The sequence below is a fragment of the Anas platyrhynchos genome, chromosome 5, assembly GCF_047663525.1.
Source record: "Anas platyrhynchos isolate ZD024472 breed Pekin duck chromosome 5, IASCAAS_PekinDuck_T2T, whole genome shotgun sequence".
Classification (NCBI taxonomy): domain Eukaryota; kingdom Metazoa; phylum Chordata; class Aves; order Anseriformes; family Anatidae; genus Anas; species Anas platyrhynchos.
In genome coordinates, this window is record NC_092591.1 from 63623100 (window position 1) to 63637852 (window position 14753).

At 39.9% G+C, this 14753-nt stretch overlaps 1 protein-coding gene across 1 annotated transcript; it reads right to left on the minus strand.

Moving 5' to 3' along the window:
- Nucleotides 1-2214: 2214 nt before the first annotated feature.
- LYVE1 (lymphatic vessel endothelial hyaluronan receptor 1) lies at nucleotides 2215-13267 on the minus strand. Its single transcript, XM_038180142.2, has 6 exons — nucleotides 12918-13267; nucleotides 7182-7338; nucleotides 6937-7076; nucleotides 4764-5057; nucleotides 3882-3960; nucleotides 2215-3263 (listed from the first exon to the last, which is right to left on the minus strand). The coding sequence occupies exons 1-6, from the start codon at nucleotides 12997-12999 to the stop codon at nucleotides 3077-3079; spliced, it is 939 nt and encodes a 312-aa protein (XP_038036070.2). The 5' UTR covers nucleotides 13000-13267; the 3' UTR covers nucleotides 2215-3076.
- Nucleotides 13268-14753: the final 1486 nt, after the last annotated feature.

Consider the following 14753-nt stretch of genomic DNA (forward strand, 5'->3'; position numbering starts at 1 on the left):
GCTGGGCTTCCTGCCGCCCGGCCGCGCTTGGCTGGAGGTCAGCAAACATCTGTGACCTCGGGGGGGAGGCGGAGAGGGCAGCTGGCAAGTGCCTGACAGGACCCGGGCTCCTGCGAGGCGCAGCGAGGCACTCTGTGAGGCACTCTGTGAGGCACTCTGTGAGGCACTCTGTGAGGCACTCACTCTGTGAGGCACTCGAGCGTAACGTCACGCCTGGGACATCAGGGAGCAGGGTCACTGTGAGAGTGACTGGTAAAGAAAATAAAAGCAAGACACAACGTGGTGAAAGATTCCTCTTAAGTCTTGTGGCGCTGTCAGTTAAGGGGTTAGGGTTTTTTTTTTTTTGATAAGTGGTCTGGAAATCAAATGTTTCCTGTTTGCTTTCACAGAATCACAGAATCACAGAATTTCTAGGTTGGAAGAGACCTCAAGAACATCGAGTCCAACCTCTAACCTAACACTAACAGTCCCCACTAAACCATATCCCTAAGCTCTACATCTAAACGTCTTCTAAAGACTTCCAGGGATGGTGACTCCACCACTTCCCTGGGCAGCCTGTTTTGTAGCGGTATGTCCACTGCAGTTCTGCTAAAGCAAGAAGCTTTTGGACTAATTGCTGTGTGACCGAGTGCTGCTTGTATAGACAGGATCAAACACAGTCCGTGGTGAGCGGCGTTCGTGCCTCGCTTTTATTACAGCCAGAACAGTGCAGCAGCTTCACCTCCGCCTGCAGAATGGTGGCATAAATTAGGTGTCAGCAAAAGCAGGTTCTTTACACTTCTGACTAGGCCCAGGGAGAGGAGATGTACAGCAGCACCACGATGCTGAGTTGGGGTTTGTTCCAGGAGGGCTGTAAAGCAGGATGCAGGGGAGCAAATCAAACCCTGTGCATAGCCACGCATCAGGGGGCAGGCCGGAATGAAAGCTGACTTTTTAAGGTACGTGATAAAAAGAGACATTCAAACATTAAGGCTTGAAAACTTAAAAACGCATACGGATTTAAAAATAATAAAAAATAAACACTTCTGGAAACCATGCCCCTTATTGAGATCTAAAACAGAAGCTACAAATGTCCAGCCTGAGGGAAATTAGAGAACAATTTTTTGAAAATTTTCAGGTGTGTATACAATGATCTGCAAGTTATGTACCTCTGGAGCAGAGGTAACATTAGTAGAAGACAGGATACGTAATTTTCACACGCTGGTGAGAAAAAGAAGAAAGAAACAGAATAACTTCTAATCTCTAAAAAGTTGGAAAAGACAGATCATAAAGGGAAATCATAGTATGTCACAAAACAAATAATCCAAAATTACCTTGTATCCATTACCAGTGCCTGCATCTTTAAGCCCACTTGCTATTCTGATACCATCATGACAAGTGATGGCTGTGGCTTTTCCTGATGGCATAATTCCTACTCTCTACTCTGTTCACATGGCATAGCATGCTTTCAGTGCACGGCAAGCAGAACTGCATGGTGTTCCTACAGTACCTTGCAAGGGGAATAACTACTTAACTGATCAGGAAAAGGCTGTAACTAGTGCTTGCCTGTGCTGCAGATTTTTCTGTTGAAATTCCATGGATGGACTTCTAAAATAAGCAGTTTCTGGAGCTGTACTGAATCACACTCTCTCTGCAGCAGTGGTGGGCTGCATATCAACACAGCAGCCCTGTCTCTTGGAGCCATGAAATTTCTCTGAGCTATCAAGAAGAAGAAGAAAAAAAAAAAAAAAGAGGGAAGGAAAGAAACCAAACAACAACACAGTGATTCCTTTAAGTACGCTATTAGCATTACCCTGTAAGTTGCTATCAAGGGGAACATATAACCACTGGGCAAATATTAAATTTCTGTGAATCTAAAAATGGAAGTTCATAACTATGTATTCTAACTGTAGAAAATGCCATGTAAGTGAGCAGTTTGCTTGCCATTCTATTTAAGACTTTTTCAAGCTACTTTTTTTTTTTTCTTTTCTAAAAAGAAACTTATTTTGCCACAGTAACCTTTCACATATAAATACAGCTTGTCAAAACAATTTGTTAAGAAAATAGTTAATGAATTACTGATTTTTTTCTTTTATATCAACTGATTACTTTTGTAACACTAATGTTATATGAGTACTTTTTCCTGTAAGGCAGTTTTCATGAGAATAAATGGTACAGACAAACCAAAGTTTTTTGTTTGTTTGTTTGTTTTTATGAAGTACTGTAAATGCCCCATAATACCTGAGGTCTTTATTTTGAAAATTACATTTAAATATCCACAAAGACCTTATATATATTTGTTGAGATACAAGTCAAAGTTCTGCAAGGTTATTTTCCCCATCAAATATGTGATATGAGAATCATACATGTTTTAATAAATAAAACAGTAAATTAGATGATGAAGATGCCTACGAAAGTTACTCGTTGCAAATATATATATAATATATATATAAAATATATATATAATATATATTATATAATATATACTATATAATATATATTATATATATAATATATAACATATATATTATATATATATATATATATATATATGAACACGTCAACATCCTTTTTTTTGGGTATTTGAATGACAGTGGGCTGATATATTGATTTTTTAAAGTTATTTTTTACTTCTAAATGGATTTAGTTGTTCTGTTTGTAAACACACTTTTTAAAAAAAGTAACTATTTAATGGAAATAAACTACCCTACAGATAAAGAGCTACAATATCGTTTTAGTTTAGACATTCAGTTAGCAGACATTCTCCAGCCAGATAAAAAGGAATTTTTAATTACATATTGCTCTGAATTCTGTGCAAATACTTACACACTGTATGTCATTAACAGCAGATTCCTGTTTACTTCTTTATTAAGAAAAATGAGCTGTAATATGGACGTTTCATTTATTTCAGGTAAATAAGAGACCATGTTCTTTTGCAAGAGCATTTACAGTTGTAATTATTAAAAAAGACGTTTTCGTATGTTAAGATAGAGAAAATATTAATTCATGAGTATTTACAGTCACCCATGTTTAAAAGAATTGTTAAGTTGTGTGCTTTGTTTTATGTATTTCTAAAAAGAAGTGTATGTTGTTCCTCTTAAACTTCTGCTTCTAAACATTTTACTGTGGTCTCAGGCTTGGATTTAGACTCTTCTACCTTTTTCCCATTATTCTTTGTTTCCTTCTCTGGTGTCTTGTCATTTGACTCAGCCTCTTTGAGAGCTGTAGTTTCAACCAGTTCTTTTTTCTGATTCTTGTATGAAAATGGGAACGTTGTCTTGTACCTTTAAACAGGAAAAAAAGATAGTAAAGCAGCAACACTGACATAGTTAGGTAGCATTCCTCAAAATGCTAAGTATCTTTAAACAAACAGTGCATGTTCAGGATTTGTGTTATGTAATGAAAATACAAGCTGGGCTAGGATGTTAGAAATGCAGACAACTTTTTGATATTTAATGATCTTCCGTGTTGAAGATCTGTATAAATGATTCAAATGAGTTCAGCATTTTTTTTTTTTTTGTGAACAAGAGTAACATCTACTCCCTTAAGTTTGACATTGAAAGAAACAAAATAAAGCTACATAAACAGTCTTTTATATAAACAGATGCACACTTCAATGAAGCAACACTTCAATGTTGTTGCTGTTTTGGCAGACACAGAAATGTTCCACACTAGGCATGATTGATTAATCAAAGATAGGTAGTACTTGTCCTTGATTTCTTTTCTGAAATAGGGAATAGTAACAGCAAAAACAAATTTTATCTGCAGAGCAGGGATGCAGATTTTGTTCTTTGTCCTTTACTTGTCATTACATCTCTGATCTTTAACTATATAAGTAAAATATTCACTGACTGTACTCTAGAAGTTAATTCAGTACAAGAGAAAAGAAAGAAAAATCTTACTTTTTGATATAGCAGACTGCTAGAACAACTGAAGTAACGAAGAAGATGAGTGCCAGTACAAGGAGTGCTGTTGGGATACCTAGAGAAAAAAGTGAAGTATGCATTGAGTTTTTATTGATTCTTAATTCAGACTTTCTAAAGGCTTATGAACATAAATCCAGATTCTTCTTAAGACAGCATTGTGTAGGAGGTACATACACGTAGACATGCAGAAGGTCAGAGGTATTAGGGATCTCAAAATGTTTGTTACTCCTGTTCATTGTTTTGAGAGACTGAAACAGGTATTTTGGCAGTCCATGACAGATTTTTGTCTAATCTGCTCATTGGAGAGTTTTTACAACTTGCCAAGAAAATGTTTTTGTAACAAATCGTCTTTCCAGTTAGAATGTGTTGGGTTTTTTTCCTCATATTTAGTCCATTCCTCAGTTGCTGTATATTAGGATTTGTTATTCACACCTCATACCTGGAGAACAAAGCACTATTCTCCTTAAAATTTCCATGACTTCTATTGTTTTTAAGAGCCCGCAGACTCTTCTATTACTGTGAGCAAATGGTGTCTGCTAAGAATTTTTAAGGAATATATTCACCCCAAATCACATTAACCAAAATTACTTTCTACTATTTCTTACTGAAATACTCTCAAAAAGTATAAAGTCATAACAAGACCTTAAAAATTACTTAAAAATAACAACAACAAAACAACTCTCTGCCTTATAAGCTTTGCCTTTGCAAAACTGTAACATTTTATTCTGCTTCCAGATTCAGCTATATAAAAATGTATGCTGGAGTAGCAAGCAAGACCAGCAGTAAACAGTTTTCCTGCTAACATCTACATAACTAACCAGCTCTCCTGACTGAAGAGCTACCACCCATAGCCTTTACCTCCAAAGACAACGCCATCGTTCTTAAAGGCAGCACGGGAAGTGTAGTTGGGAGAGTCAAGTGAGTATTCCCCTGGCGTGTTGGTAGTAGTCTCCTCAGTTGGTAAGATTGTTTCAGTTACACATACCACCTGAAATTTCAGCTTTTTCAAGGCCCGTTCCGTCTCAGTTGCGTTAGGCACTACCGTGACGTTTTCAGTTAAATCTGAGCCTGAAGAGGCAGGTAAGTGCGTTGGTGCGCTTGATGATGGTCTAGTTGTAGTTGGATCTGGTACACATGAATTAATTTGAACATCTGCAGTAGGGAAAGGAGACACGTAAAGGTTATGCTTCTGTTAGGTTTGTACTTACTGCGCACACGTTTACAGAAATTGTTACCCAGCCGTTCCCTTCTGCAAATTAGTTGTTGCCTTATCCAGATCAGGCACGCTTATTTCGTATGTGTAGCTAAGACACCGATTATGCCCTTTTTATCATGACTCACATGGTTAAACACTTGGAGTAAATGCGATGCTCGTTTTGTATTTGCATACCCATAATCTATTCCTCCCGAACAGTACTGAGAGTGGTAATCCATATTAAACACACACACCGACCTCCTGCAGAGCAGAAGGCTTAACTGCAGATTCAAGCTTCAAAAATATTTGCAATATATAACACACTTGAAGATAAATGCTATTTTAGGTACCTTTTATCCTTATTAGGTGCCTTCCACAACCTTAAGGGGCCCTGCAAGAAAGCTGGAAAGGGACTCATCGGGAGCGGTAGGACAAGGGGTAATGTCTTTAAACTAAAAGAGGGGACGTTTAGATACTCGGAGGAAAACCTTCACTAAGAGGGTGGTGAGGCCCTGGAACAGGCTGCCCAGAGAAGCTGTGGATGCCCCAGCCCTGGAGGTGTTCAAGGCCAAGCTGGATGGGGCTTTGGGCAGCCTGGGCTGGTGGGAGGTGTCCCTGCTCATGGCAGGGGGTTGGAACCAGATGATCTTTAAGGTCCCTTCCAACCCAAGCCATTCTTTGATTCTCTAATAAAAACCTAAATGACAGAGGCTCTTTATTGTCTTCTGCCATAGTTTTCAAATGTTTTTTGACGTTACAACCACAAAGAAAATTGACAAAATGAGCTTCTATTAAATGTTTTAGCTAAGACATACCTAGAACAGGCAATAGTTTAACTATTAAGATGAAGAAATGCAGAATCATCCCTATGTTAAATATACATTCTCATTTTCTCACCATTCAGCAAACTTAGGTCCTCTGAAGAGACCTCTGAAGATCATCTAGGCCAAACCTCTGCCACGTAGGATCACCTGGAGCACATTGTGCAGGACGGCGTCCAGGCAGGTTTCAAATATCTCCAGAGAAGGAGACTCCACAACCTCTCTGGGCAACCTGTTCCAGTGCCCTGTCACCCTCACAGCAAAGAAGTGTCCCCTCATATTCAGCTGGAACTTCCTGGCTTCAGTTTGTGCCCATAGCCTCTCATCCTGTCACTAGACACAACCGAAAAGAGACTTGCTCCATGCTCTTAACACCCTCCCCTCGGATATTTATACACACTGATGAGGTCTCCACTCAGTCTTCTCTTTTTCCAGGCTAAACAGGCGCAGTTCTCTCAGCCTGTCCTCATACAACAGGTGCTCCAGTTCTCTAACCCACTTGTGCTGGGGAGCCCTGAACTGGACACAGTACTCCAGGTGTGGCCTCACCAGGGCTGAGCAGAGGGGGAGGATCACCTCCCTCAACCTGCTGACAACACTTACAAATGCAGCCCAGGATCCTGCTGGCCTTCTCGGCCAGCACAAGGGCAAATTTGCCACAAGGGCAAATTGTTGACTCATGGTCAGCAATTCAATTTACAGTCCTTCAAATCAAAATACCTAAATAATAAAAACCTATTAAAAGTATTGTGTTGACATTACAGAATGGTAAAAGCAACTCTTTTATAAGAGCTTTCATGGCAGCACCAACTTATTAATTTGGATGAACTGAACGGACCTCCTGTATTGCTTGAAAGCTTCTCCCCACAGAGCTAAATACAACTAGACAACATTTAAGGTCAGGGGAAAATAGCTACCAGGTGATAAGATCTCTCCTGTTATGAATTTTTTTCATTCAGATATTTAAAAAAAATCCAATCCAAACACAAGAAATGTAGTTGTTATGCTTACATACCTGAAGAATTGAAGCAGTAAACCATAAATGTTTTAGAGTGTTCAGCATTCCATGTCACCAGTCCAACCTTGCCCTTACCACATTTCTGGTTGGATGTTAGCCGAGGAATTACAACCAATCCATCTTTCACCCATCCATAGCTACAATAAAAATCATCAGTCCTTTTAATACCAGATTTGTCACCAGCCTCATGTAAGGTAAAGTAGTTTATTGAAGGTAATGAGATGCTAACTGATATCATATACCTGCACGTTTCAAAGAGATGTTTCAAAGCCTTTTCAACCTGGTCTTTACTTGCCAGTTGTAAATTCAATTGATTGCATGCATTACTTGCTTCTGAGAAATTCACTTTCTCCTCATAAAGACCTACACCTGTGATCCTGCAAGGTGGAAGAGTAGAACCTGTAATTTAAACATAAATATTTAAGGTTAGTATTGAATACTAACATTTATTGTAATTTAAAGTATCATTCAAATTGCACATTCTTAAAAGTTTCTAGCTTGAGGATAGTAGAAAAGTAATTTCTAGCAAAAAGACATACTTCACAATAAAAAGTTTTCTCAATAGTCTAGAATTTCAAAAGGTTTGAGTGTTATTAGACTAAATGCATATCTAGTTGTATGTGTGGTGTTACCTAGAGTCAGCTTCTTAGTAAAGCTGCTGTTATTTGTCAAACTTATTCATTCAAAAATTCAAAATAGGAAGAGTAATCAGTTCTTTTTTTTTTCTTTTTTTTTTTTTTTTTCTTTTTTTTTAATTAAAATGATAAACCTGGCAGTTGTACTCAATCACCAGACTGGATTCTGTCAGTATAACATTCTTACTAGAAAGATTTTATTATAGTTCTTATTCCTCCTAAATTTAACTTTCTTTTCTAGTTTTGCATGATATTTTTTCCCCAGGCACTGTCATGCGTTGAGTTTACTGAGTACTTGGCAGGAAGCAGGTGGTAGGAAAAGAGGGGATAGATGGGGTGAATTTGACACTTTTCCCCTATTACTTAGCAATAGGAAACTCATCCAGCTTTTTCAGAAAGCCACAATTGGCCATGACACCTGTACTAGAAAAGGCATAGCTAATGTCTGATTACACCTGCTCCAGTTTCCTAGTATATACTTTCTTTATCTGTATTAAGGACACAGGGCAGAATTCAGAATTTGACACAGACAAGGAAAAAGATAATACTCTTTCGTCTCCATGTTTCCCCAGAAGCATATGCTAGATTTTTTTTTTATTTTTTTTTTTTTGGAGTTACATTCAGTAATTACCATGTTAAATGAAAAGGAATAGCCTGTATGAAAAAATCATCTCAAAACAGCTTCAGATACCCCAGGAAGAAAATCCTCATACCTTGGCAAAACAAAATCAAGGAAAAGAAAGAAACAAACAAACAACACAACAAATCAAGGAAAAAACAAACAAACAAACAAAAAAACACAACACAACAAAATGCAACTGGAATAATTGAATACAGTGGGGACACTTTTTGTATTTATGCAAGCTTGTAAACATTTCAGCATTTCATTGCAAATACTTCAGATAAGCAATAGCTAAAGTTGTTACTTGCTGGATTTCCTTTTCAGACTCTGTGCCTACCAGGTACGTACACTAATGAATACTTGATAAAACCTGTGCATCAGACAACAGTCAATCCACAAACTCTCAAGGGAAAATTAAATGACACGTGCAGATCCACCAAATTTCTTAGCAAGAGAAGTTAAATTGAATTTTATGAATGAAGTCATAGAATTAGCAGCCAAGCCACTCCTACCATGAGAAAAACAGATGTCTCATCTTGTGTGGAGGGCAAAGAGAAAGGCAGGCTTTCTAGTCCTGTTCCCACTGGGTGTTGTGCAGTTGGAAATGGCTTTTGATAAGAGATGCATCTCTGTTGTTCTTTAGTTTATTGGAATTTAAATGTTGGGTAAAGCAATCATGGAACTTGGTGAATTTATCTCAGCAGCTATGGATGTTCTGGCCCCCCATTAACACACCGCAGGTGAGCCAGTGAATATCGTAGCAGTCCTTATAGTGAAACCATGGCAACAACCAGGCCTGACTTGAAGGTAAGACCAGCCAGACATGTTGTATGAGGATCCAGGGAAGCACTGTTGCTCAGTGGTGTGTGCATCAAGGACCTCAAGTGTATCCAAGCAGTCCCAATGTGAAGATGATTCACGGTGTCAAATTTCTTCTGTTACTGTCATATGTCTTCCTTCCAGTCAGCGTGTCTTCATGAATAGCCTCCTGTATGTCTTCATTTCGTTCAGACTACTTCTGGTGTCAGACAGGTACTCCAACATTAAGTTTTCTCAATTCCCTGTTGTTAACAGGGAACTCTCCCAGTCCTCTTGAGATTTTTATTTTTTCTTCTGGATCTCCCTCCATCTCAGCTGCTGCTGTACTTCCTGCAATTCATTTACCATAGTTTTCAAGCCCCCCATTCCTTGTCTAGGATGCCTAATTCCTTTATTCACCTACTACTACTTTTTATACTCAGACTTGACTCTTTTTTACAGGAGAATTGTATAATAGATATATAGCACAATAAATACAGAAATTCGGTAACAGAAAATTAAGTCTTAAGTAGTAAGAAAAGTGATTGTAGGACATGGACCGAAGTTTTATCTTAGAATTTACTAAGCTCTTTAAAACATAATAGAAAAGTGAAAGAAACCTTTTGGAAATGTTATGAGCTTCAAACTATATTCCAGATGGGTTTACAGTATGCAAAAGAAATCCAGAAAGAGAAGAGTAACCTCTTCAAAACTTTTCATCACCTCTTAAATCACCTCTGACTTCTGTACTAAAGACAACCGAGTTTGTACGGGAGACAGACTAATCCTATAGAAGCTCATTACCCTTTCGGGTCCACAAGTTGCCCACGTGTCCTTTTAGCTTTGCTCTATTCAGTTTATCTACTAATCTGCGTTTTAGATCCTCTGTGAACAGTAGTTTTACTGAGAAAGGTGGGAAAAAATGGACAGAAGAATCTCACAAGACAAATTCGTCACAAGACAGGAAGAAAATAATATGTGCAGGGTACAGGTATTGCATTTACTGTGCACGAATTCTCCTCTTGCTTTTTTGAGAAGCTGGTGTTTCTTGATCTCTGCTCTGCCCCAGGCCCTTGCTCTGATTTGTTGGAGAGCTGAGTTTGGCTGCTGATGTCAGGGAGCAGCAACAGTGAGGCTGTTCCACAAGAAGAGATGAGCCAGAAGCCGCAGAAGCTGTGGGTGATAGCAGCACAGGCAGGACAGTGCCACCACCAACCAGGGCACAGCCCTGTGGTACCCAAGCAGGGCCACACTGTGGCAGGTTTGTGGCAGCTTCTCTGCACTGTCAGGGAGCAAGAGAACATGTCAGATGCAGGGTTCATCAGAAAGTTCATTTGGGAACAGCAAGAGAGGGTGCTATCTGTCGCACATGCCTGAAGGCCATCCTGGAGACAAGGCTACCTCCAATGCAAGTCTGTGGTCCCATCCATGAAGCCCAGCAGTAAAACAGCACAGGAGCCAGATGGAATGGGCACAGGCATACTACACAGAGCTCCAAGGCACAACTGCAAATGGGCCATGAGATTAATAGGAGCACTGAACTGATGAGCTGAGGGTGCATGAGTAAGTGAGCGTTAGATGGGAACTATGGATGTCCTAACAACTGGAAAGGATAGTCTTAAGACTCACGCTGTTTCCCCAGCAAAAATATATTCAGTGATTGGGATCTGTAGAAGAATCTACCGTTGTTCAGTACTTCAACCATGGAATTTCAACAGAACTTGAGCATCTAATTCACTCAAGCCCAGTTGCTTTCAGAAGCCTTTCAGTAGATATGGCAATTGATTATCTGCAACAATGACATAGTGTTCTTCTACATGGCTAGAACAAACATTTACTCCTACAGTGAAACATCTGGAAACGTGATATACATTTGGTATCTGCAGATATCCTAGCAGCTACTGGGGTGGGATAATTTTATCTGTCAGGGCAGCCATACTCCACCATAACCACTCTCTTACTCCCCCTCCTCAAAGGGAAAGGGGGAAAAATAAAATTGAAAGGGCTCAAAGGCTGAGGTAAGGACAGGGAGACCACTCACCAGTTACCTTCACAAGCAAAACAGACTCAGCAAAGGGAAACTAATAATTTGTTACCTATAACTAGCAGACTAGAATAGTGAGAAACTAAAACTAAAAACACCTTCCCTCCATCCGCCCTCTTCTAACTCTTTACCCTGAGCAGTGCAGAGGAAAGGGGAATGGGGGCTGCAGTCAGTCCATAGCACTTCTCTGCCGCTCTTTCACGGTCCCTCTCTGCCCCTGCTCCCTGTGGGGTCCCTCCCACGGGATGCCGTCCTTCCCCAACTGATCGTGTGGGGGCTGCCCACAGGCTGCAGCTCCTCAAGCACTGCTCCCACACGGCTCCGTCTCACGGAGTCCATCCCCCAGGAGCAAACTTCTCCAGCATGGGTTCCCCACGGGTGGGTAGCAGCTCCGCCCAGAGCCCCTGCTCCTGCATGGGCTCCTCTCCATGGCTGCAGCTCCGGCCCGGGGCCTGCTCCTGCGGGGGCTCTCCATGGGCCGCAGCCTCCTCCAGGCCACATCCACCTGCTCCACCGGGGGCTCCTCCATGGGCTGCAGTGTGGAGATCTGCTCCATGTGGGACCCATGGGCTGCAGGGGGACAGCCTGCTCCACCAGGGGCCTCTCCACAGGCCGCAGGGGAACTGCTGCTGCCTGCCTGGAGCACCTCCTGCCTCCTGCTGCACTGACCTTGGGATCTGCAGGGCTCGTTCTCACTCCTCTCTCTCCCAGCTGCTGTCGAACAGCATTTATTTTTTTTTTTCACCCTCTTTCTTAAATCTGCTCTTCCAGAGGTCGAACCAATGCTGCTCCCTGGCTCAGCTCTGGCCAGCTGCAGGTTCTTTTTGCAGCCAGATGAAAGTGGCGTTTATCTGACACAGAGCAGCGGCTGGGCTCTGCTCACAGGGACAAGCCCTGAAGACCCCCACTACCAAACCCTTGGCACGTATCACAGAATCACAGAATCATCTAGGTTGGAAGAGACCTCAAGATCATCGAGTCCAACCTCTGACCTAACCCTAACAGTCCCCACTAAACCATAACCCTAAGCTCTACATCTAAACGTCTTTTAAAGACTTCCAGGGGTGGTGACTCCACCACTTCCCTGGGCAGCCTGTTCCAATGTCTAACAATAATGTCTAACATAATGTTAGACAATGTCTAACGTAAACCCAATACATAAGGTTAAGAGGCATCCACATTTCCCTAACTTACATAAGAAAGGGGTATTACATGACCCTGATTCAAAAAATAGGCACATACAATAGTGTTGAGGGAAGTGTATTATCTAAGAACTGTATGATAAAATTTGAAGTTGGCAATTCCCACTGCTTATTTTGCAGACAGATAGTTTATACAGAACAGGAACTCCTGCATTGTATTCACCAGATACAAGCATGCCTGCCCTGGGGATGAACCACAAGATCCTGGCACACAATTCCTTCAATTTTGCAAGTCAAGAGTGTCAGGATATTGAAAAAAAAAAAAAAAAAAGCATTAACAACAGCATTTTCACAGACCTGGCTTCACACATGTTGTGCTTTCTGAGGATTGTGTAAAACTATTTGCTATGGTGTCTTCAATAATATAAAGTCACATTTCAATAGTTCTAAACGTAATCCTAAATGCACAACCAAAACTCTAGAACAAGCAGTTCTATAGCATTTACATAGCACTTGAGCTTATCAAATCATTAGAGAGTGAAAGATTTCCCCTATATGTTAGAGTATTTTTCATTGCATATTATGGAAAGCTATATTATGAAAATCTTGTGGTTTCCTATGCTAGCAGGCCTATCTACAAACAGACACTTTCCCCCATTTTGTTTGGGAATATAGCTGCTTTTTTTGAGCACTTTACTGTTCAACTAGGATATTTTAAGAAGTGGAACCTTACATACCTGTTATGAAGTAATTTTGAGCCATGAATGTCATAACCCAGACTGAAAACACCGCTGAGGTAACTCCAAAATAAGTTGTCATTGTCACGAACTTGGAAAATTGAGAAATTCAAGGTGATTTGTCTTCTGTGCTGAGAAAAGTTCAGGTGTTGGATACTGTCAGACCACCTTGGGAACTGCCTTTGAGATGACTTCTTGAAAGCAACTTCCAGCTGTCACTGCACTGCTTCATAGAAAGGATGTCAGAGCAAATGCGTTGACTATCCCACACAAAGGTGAGGTCACTGAGTGGAAATCCCTAATCACCTTTAACTCTTTCAGCATTTGCTGGAAAAATTAACTACTGCTGACGCAGAAAACACAGCTGAGGAAGGGAGATAAGACTGGTAGACTGCAAAGTCAGTAAACACTCTGAAAACTTTCATTATTTTTTCCTGTTTTACTGATTAACAACACATTACTCACACTATTTAGCTGGTAAATAAACATAATTATGTATTGCATCACAGCAAAGAGAACAAAAATGAGCATTTTTCTTTTGGAGTTAGAAGAGTATCCATTCCTCACTGTCCTCTACACCTTGATGTAGTGCTTTTACTTTCCTTTGCCTGAGAGTTGCGATGCAGAAATAGGTACCATAATGCAGAGGTAATTTGATACTTGGTTTTGAAGAGATTTGGACATGTGCTACCATAAATGGGAATCCTTGTGAGACTCTAGGGGACTGGCTCCCCCCACTGTCCCTATCACATCTGTCTTCCTGTGAAGTTCCAATAAACAGTTATGTTAATAGACTGATTGAAACCACAGATAATGTGGTTAACAAAATGATGTATCTATTACCAGCAAAGAAATTTAAGATCTAGTTGTGTTTGGGCTGTGGTTTGGAACTGAATGTTGGCAAAGCTCCTTGAGATCTGAGACAAATTTCTTACTCTAATTTCTATTTTGCCTCTGTTGTGCTATACTTACATGCTTCTACAGAATCATGACAATCTGCAATACTGTAATCAGACTGTCAAGCAAGTTCTAAATGAATTCACTTCAATCCATTATGTAGGAGAAATTACTAGTTATTCTGCTGCGCTCATAGATTAGTGGTCTGTGACAGCAAAACACTGAGAATGGTAAAACACCTGACCATCTCCATGCTTACCTTGAACTGCTAAATATTCACTACCCTGAAAAATTATTTCCAAAGCTGGATTTCTCAAGAAAGACATTTTAAAGTTGCATACTAATTGTCCTGTCATGATTTACCACTTTATGCCAATTGTTCTCATTGCAGCAAAGCTCCTTTAGTCAAACTCTGTCAACATTCTTGATGTTTAATGCAATTTTTAGCTGAAAAATAAGAGATGAACACCTTGGTAACACTTAACAAAAATACAAGCTCCTTCTACATGGTTTTGTTAGAGCAAAATACAGATTAGGAGAGAAAAAAAATAGAATGATGAAATGAGCCTTAATAACTTTTTTTTTTTTTTTTTGGTCAGTTTCTTCCTTTTTACTTGTCAGCTGTTGCAAAACTATGAGGAAGTCACTCATCTGGACTGCATAGCTAACAAAAGGTTTCTAAATTGTTTATGGGTCTTCATCTTAACTTCTGTGGTGAAAAACAACAACAGCTTTCTGTTCAATGTGTTTAATAAGCATTTGGCCAAAATATTTATGGTAAGCTATAAAGAAAATCCCATCATCTCATACCTATGTGCTTCAAAAAGTTGATGAGGATTGCTAAACAGAAGACTTTTATGCTGAGGAGAACAGACTGTTCTCTATAATCCTTTCGAAAGGAATCCTGAAGCATCAACAATTGAAATAGAAAGAAGTTAA

Excerpts from the sequence above, each read along its gene's own strand:
- LYVE1 (XM_038180142.2), bottom strand. The coding sequence starts at position 12,999 with ATGACAACTTATTTTGGAGTTACCTCAGCGGTGTTTTCAGTCTGGGTT. Across the intron at positions 7,339-12,917 it reads TCAAAATTACTTCATAACAG|GTTCTACTCTTCCACCTTGC; the intron begins GTATGTAAGGTT and ends TTTAAATTACAG. Across the intron at positions 3,264-3,881 it reads GCAGTCTGCTATATCAAAAA|GTACAAGACAACGTTCCCAT; the intron begins GTAAGATTTTTC and ends TCCTGTTTAAAG.